The 6685-nt window shown below is 51.2% G+C and overlaps 1 protein-coding gene across 2 annotated transcripts in view; it reads right to left on the minus strand.

The window, feature by feature from the left end:
- Ror2 (receptor tyrosine kinase like orphan receptor 2) overlaps nucleotides 1-5007 on the minus strand; it is a 184522-nt gene extending 179515 nt beyond the window's left edge. Inside the window, exon 1 of one of the 2 annotated variants that reach the window (XR_013051658.1) lies at nucleotides 4684-4934. Coding sequence is in view for 1 of the 2 variants with exons in the window: in XM_006976840.4 (XP_006976902.2) it covers nucleotides 4684-4792 (109 nt within the window). In the remaining variant the exon portion in view is untranslated. Of the gene's footprint in view, nucleotides 1-4683 lie in introns of both variants that reach the window. The other variant, XM_006976840.4, reaches the window with a different exon arrangement.
- Between the last annotated feature and the right edge of the window lie 1678 nt (nucleotides 5008-6685).

Raw genomic sequence — 6685 nt, forward strand, 5'->3', positions numbered from 1 at the left:
GAATACATAAATAAGGGAGAAGTACAGTTGTCTGTCTGCAGCTGACTAATACGATCCTATAGAGAGGCTAAGATCCACAGATGAGCAAATAAATTCTGCAAATTCACAGAAAAAAAATCAGTCTGTATAAGCTAACTTCTATACACTTACTAATAACAAATAACACACACATAAAAAAGGAAATTAAGAAAGCAATTTCAATTATAATAACACCCAAAAAAGAGAGAAAAAACTTAGGCATTTGTTTGTTAACTGTGGAAGCAAAATACTCGAAAGATTGCAGACTATAAAACATTGATGAATGAAATGAAAGACTTAAATAATCTGTGTTTATGAACTGAAGGCAACACTGTAAGGAAACCAATACTACTGAACACAACCCACAGAGTCAATGCATTCCCCATCAAATCCCAGCTGGCCACATGTGGTAAGGGCATCTGCCATAAGGCCAGTGATGTATTTTTTACGTTAAATAATTTTTAATTTAAATAGTCACATGCACTTGGAAGTTCCTATATTCCGCAGCATAAAAGGTACAAAGAGTTAAAGCCAAAATATTTCTGTAATTTAACGGTACATCCAGTTAGCTGTCCTTCCAGGAGGACGTGGAAGCCATTAGGCTGGGGGTATTGGTGATGGCGGGGGAGCCCTCCCCACCTCCTGGAGGTTCTGGGCAGCAGCCACATTCTCCTGATAACATCTCAGAAGTGGCAGAGTGCTTACTGAAGCTCATTCCAACACAATTAAACGCACACACACTTCCCATTGGGGCTTAAGACCTTCGAGAGGCCAAGCTACTTAGTTGAATTAGGCTCATTTTTTTTTTCTGTAATTATTTCCTTCCCTTTGGTTTTCTGATGGGGGGGTGCTATCAGAATTAGAACTTAAAGAAAACACCCCCAGAAATCTCATCAGTGAGCTAACCAAACTAAAAACAATCCTACTTGAAAAGTGTTATGAAAACCTTCAACATGGTCCAACCAACTGCTCCTTGGCCACTCTGTCAATATAACTCCCAACAGATTACACCCTAGACAGCTTTTATGAGCACTGCACATGTAAGCAGAGCTGTGCCGCCCTCGTTTCCAACTTGGCAGGCTCTTCAACAAAACCAAATAAATACATGCTAGGCAAAAAAGGGCCTCTGGAGCACCAGTCGGCTGCCGCCATAATTCGTGGGCTGCAGCTCCTCCAGTTACTTTGATTTTTTTTAAGTCCCAAACTGGAGAGGTTACACCACCCACTGGGCCCCTCAATGGGACTAGTGGATCAATGGAATGGTGCAAACCTAAGACCCCCAAAGCCACAGTGGCCAAATGTCCTTTTTACCCAACAGCCCTTTCCACAAAATGACTAGTAACTACACAGCCTAGAAAAACATAACCCTGGCTCTGCTGTGAAACCCTGTGTGTTAGGCATTGGGGAGTGGGGTCCCCTCCAGGCAGTCACTGGAGTTCCTCAAGAAGGAAACAGCCTCACAAAGAGCAGTCCCAGCCAGGGAATCCCGATTAGGGTGCAGCAAAGCAACCCAGTGATCACCAACGGGTAGTAAGGAACAGTGTCTATCACTATTTCCTCTCCAGGTCCCCAGACAACCCGCAGATAAATACCGGGAGACCTATGTCACCTTAGGGGACACTCCATGAACCTTCAGGCAGGCATAACATTTGGTAGTAGTGGTTATAACCAGTGTCCCCTAATGACACCTTCCCATACTGGTCTACCCCACAACTCACTTTAAAGGAGAGTCAGTTCCGGGTTGAAATACCTCCCAAGAGGATTCACCTCCCCTCCCAGTCAAAGGAGCCAACCCCTGAGTATCCCATTTCCTTCAGAAAAAGGTATCTCCCAAAAAAGGCCTGCATGAAGTGCGGCTCCGTCAGTGCGGGCTGCTCAGTCCCCCAGGCAAGGACGAGGCTGTTTAAGCGGACGAGAGAGAGAACCTCAGTTCAGAGAGAGCCTCAGTGCCAGTCCCACAAACACCAATGACAGCTAGGCTCCAAGCAGACAACAGGCACAGCGTTCTCCAATACAAACAGAGACTCCACTCCGCTGCTTCCTTCCGTAAGTCTGCAGAGGACCCTCGTCAAAACGGCTCCCAGAAATGCACAGTTTTAAGGCAGCGCTTTTGTTTTTGTTTTTCCTCCCCATGCAAAAATACCAAGCAGAATTCTTGTTGGCTTTCTAACCGGACCAGGTGAACTAAATCAAGTGCAGCCACGAGACTGGGGATGTAGCTCAGTGGTAGAGTGCCAACCTAACAGGCACGAGGCCCAGGGTTCTGGCTCCCCAGGAGGAAAGGAACGTTTGCGGCTGTTTTGTTTTAAATGAGACCTGGTTGATCGAACCCCTTCACTGGCACTGTATGTGCCACAGGGGTCCACGATGCCCAGCTTCTCAAGGTGACAATCTTCTCCTCTGGATGACAGGGCTCAACCTGAAACTGTTATTAAACACTGCAAAGTTCCAAATGTGTAGCTCTTCCTCGCTTGGTGCTCTGCCATAATAAGAAAAACATGTTGAACTATGTACACAAGTCTTTTCTGTTTCCACCGTCTTCTTACATGAGATGATCTCATGTCTTCTCTTCTAAAAGACTGTCCTTGGGTACTGTGGCCACCAGTCCAGGGATCTGGGCCAGGAGAAAACGGGGTCCCGCCAAAGTGAGTGGCAGGAGAAGAATAAAGCTCATCACTCCTGCCCTCCCGAACTCTGAGTAGAGGCCCAGAGCAGGTACTTGTGTCCTTAGGGAATGGAGTCTTCCTATAACAATATGGGATAAGAACATCCACCCTTTAAAAATAACCTTTCCATATTTTTACATCCCAAATCATTTCAAGTACAGAACTCCCCAATTGTTGAGACTCACTCCTTGACAACAAAAAAGATCTCAAGCAACCAAATTTTCTGTAATAATTTCCCTATCTCTCTCTCTTTCTCTCTCTCTCTCTCTCTCTCTCTCTCTCTCTCTCTCTCTCTCTCTCTGTGTGTGTGTGTGTGTGTGTGTGTGTGTGTGTGTGTGTGTTCTGTCGACTTAACTAGCAAGCAATCCAGAAAGAAGAGAAACACGGCCTACTCTTTCTGTAGATGGTAGTTTCACTTTACTAGCAAAGAAAAATTACTTCCACATAAGGCTCAAAAAAAAAAAAAGGAAAAAGAAGGAGAGAAAGAAAACCCCTCTGATGGCTTTCCTTTCCTCCAGAGTGCAGGCGGATCTCCACCTGTGACGGTGATGCTCCAACTGCTACATCCCTCGAACTGCTACATCCCTCCAACTGCTACATCCAAAATGAGGGCAGACATTGCTGTTCTGGTTACAAACTTGATTTTAAGCAACCAAGGCTTCATGCTCCTTCATCGCATCAGACCTCGCCAGAGCAGATCCATCCCTCGCCCATCTCAAGGTGCCCCAGGCTGAAGGATTAGCAGGGGCCTCATGGCTACCAGCAAAGGCCGAAATTCCTGTGGAGGCGACCAGTTTACGAAACCCTAGTTTCAAAAGAAATTCTTGATGGTAGATTAAGAGGGAATTCTTGCAAGGGGCAGTTTGGTAGTGACATTAATTTAGGATATGCTCCACGCTCTCATCCTGCACCCAGCGGCTCCTGCCTTTGTGGACAGAGGTACCAATGCAAATCAAGTCATCAGAAACGCTGGACGCCATCAGCATCAGCTTAAGCCCTAAGGCCCCCTGGAAAAGCTGCTCATCATTTCTCTCCTCCCTTGGGCCCCATAAGAGAAAGCGCCCTGCACAGCAGGACTCGAGAAGAGCCCGGAACCCTGCTGCCTGCCCCTGCTCCCTAATTCTCACCTGCTTGCAGGAACGCTGGCGGCCGGGGGACAGTAAGGCAGCTGTCCCAGCATGGCGCACCTCACGGAAATTTAAACTTCTTGAGCCCCTGATCCTCCTGAGCCTTCCCTCACCCAAGCCAGCAGGGTGCGGGGATTCAGGCCGCAAACCTGCGGGCCAATCGATGCTCTGGAGTTAGCACTGGAAGGATCATCTCCATCTCCTCAGGCCACCACAATCATTTCTGCCCAAGTATTCTCCAAAACACTCTGTGCTTATTGACGGGGTCTCCTGAGTCCTAACCAAGCACGCACAGAATCCCCAGAGGAGAAGGAAACTCCACGCGGGGTGCGGGGGGGGGGGGCGGGGGGGCGACTCTCCTTTCCGCCGCGCAGTATCGTGTCCTGGGGGCCAAGCCCCCACTACTCAGGGCTCGCCAAACACCACTTTGGCAAACAATTACAACAAAAGGAAAACCAAGACCTTCGACCATGTGTCCCCCACTGCCCCTGGGAAAAAGAGTAACTCTCATCTGAGGGCGAGGTACAAGGGATGCATGTGCATTGGAAGGGTGACCTGGGAAGAATCGATGGAGTCCCGGACTTGGGACACACGGAGCACGTCTATGGATGCACATCCCGACTGGGACGCACTTTCGAAAAGCTCCCTGCTGCTGCCCATCCCGGCCTGTGGAAACACTTAGTGGTCCCTAGAGCGCATCTCATTGGAACCAGCCCCAGGCGACTAAGGACACGGGCCCAAGCTGGCGCCGAGCGCGCAGAGTATGGCCTTGCCTGGCGCCCCTCGATCGGGATCACCGGCGCCCACGAGGCGGCCGGTAGAGAGCGGCGGAGGATCGGGCGATGCTCGGAGTGCGCACGCAGGGTCCTTACCTGCGGTCCAGGGTGTCCAGAGCAGGAGTGCCGCGGCCGTCCAGACTGTCCGGGCGCACAGAGGCGCGCGCCTCGGCCGCGCCCAGCCCCGAGCCATGCTGCGGGCCATGGGTGCTCGGTCGCCTGCTGCGCGCTCGGCCTTTGGGTTTCGGGCCGGGGCGCCTCCGCCCCTCCGCGCCACACGTCCGCGCTTTCCTCCCCCGCGCTTCCCAAGCTGGTTCCCTTCGAAGGCCACTCTGCCGTCCCTTTCTCTCTGTCCCGATGAGCCGCTCGGCTGCGGAGGCTCCGGAGAGCGGGCTCGGGCGTCCGGCCGGCGGCCGGGACGAGCGCGGGGGGCGGAACGCGGGCGGGCGCGCAGGAGGCAGGGTCCCCGGCTCGCCCGCCCCGATGGGCAGAGAGGCCGGCACCGGCGCCCTCTGCCGGAGCGACTCGAGGGCGGCGACCCCAGCGCGCGGGAAGGAGCCCTGTCCGCCCCCGCGTCCAAGGAGCTGCCTGCTACATCTGCCTTCCCGCCAGCGCCTCCGGACCTTTAGGCACAAAGGTGGAGCCTCTGGTTCATCCACTCTCCCAGGTACCCGAAACTGTTGCCACCCACCATTAGAGGCCTGGAAACCTGAGGACCTGGGTCACAAATCAGAAACTAGGCAACACTTAACCAAGTCAACCTCACCTCCATGAGAACTCAGTTACCAGGTCTTCAAAATCCCAGGCAGGGATGCATGAGAGGTGAGGTGTGGACTTCGCAGAGATGTTCCAGAAAATAACCGGCCAGGTCCTAACAGGCGCCCTGCCAAGTCCCTCAGGGACAATCAGGACCCTCCAAAAAATGAACAAAAACTGCGAGTGCAGCAGCAAGGAGGCTGCCCGCGCGCCTGAGGGCAATGGTATCTGAAGTCCCAGTGGCCTGTAGTTTACTGTTGAAAGTAAATCGTGTCTTTTTACACATAAAGAGCAGAATGCTATTTGTTCTCTGCAGAATCCCCCAAAACATGAAAACATAATTTGCTTCATTTATAAAAAGACATTTGTACGCAATTCAGATCGCATGCTTTCTTGATTATTCTTTCTTTTGCTTAGCACATGCACAGATCTGGTCCTCTTGTTTGGAGCTGGGGAAATGTCTTTGTTTTTTCTCTCTTGGAGATAGCATTTGGAATCGCCTTCCTCTCCCTTGTTTGCTTTGAGCTGTTTAAGTAATTACCAGCTGACCAGTGTTTGCTGGGACTCCAGTCCCGGTTAACTGGGGTGAGGGAACAAGGTCTGTGAGCTTGCTCTCCTGAAAATGACCCTCACAACCTCAGGCATGGCATAAAATGAGTGCTGTGGTCTGTTCACAAAAAGCCTGAGCTGGCCCTGACCCCACACTCCAGCCCGATTTGGTTGGGGAGCATTTCTCCCAGTTCCAGTCTTCGCTTTAATGGGCTTTATGGGGGGTCGATTGTAGCCTACCAGGGGCTACTTGGGAGAAGATGCCATGCCATCCCTGGCCAGACCATCTCTCTTCAAGCATGGGTCAAAGGTTGCCAGAGGTGTATCTTTAGAGTTTTCCTCTTTTCACCTTAAGTATCCCTTTAGAATAAGCCAAGTCTAAGAGTTGACTTGGAGCACTCAAGTGTGTGTGTGTGTGTGTGTGTGTGTGTGTGTGTGTGTGTGTGTTCATGCACGTGTAATCACCTCCATGTGTTTTGTGTGGAGGCTGCAAGTCAACAGGTTCTTTCTCTATTGCCTGCCCCTTATCTTGTGAGGACAGTCTCTCACCGAACCTGTAGCTTGCCGTTTTAGCAAAGTCCCTGGATGAATCTGTCTCTGCCCATCCTCTGCCACCCTCTTGTTCCTCTTGCCCCGGTGCTGGAGTGACAGATGCACACCTGGACACAGCTCTCACCTGGATGCTGGTGAGTCTGACTAAGTCTTCACACTCACACAGCACTGTGAACACTGAGCCTCTGTCCAGCCAGGACCAATCCCACTGTTCGGACTTAGGGAGACCAGACGGGGCTGC

The sequence above is a fragment of the Peromyscus maniculatus genome, chromosome 5 (genome assembly GCF_049852395.1).
Source record: "Peromyscus maniculatus bairdii isolate BWxNUB_F1_BW_parent chromosome 5, HU_Pman_BW_mat_3.1, whole genome shotgun sequence".
NCBI classification, from domain to species: Eukaryota; Metazoa; Chordata; class Mammalia; order Rodentia; family Cricetidae; genus Peromyscus; species Peromyscus maniculatus.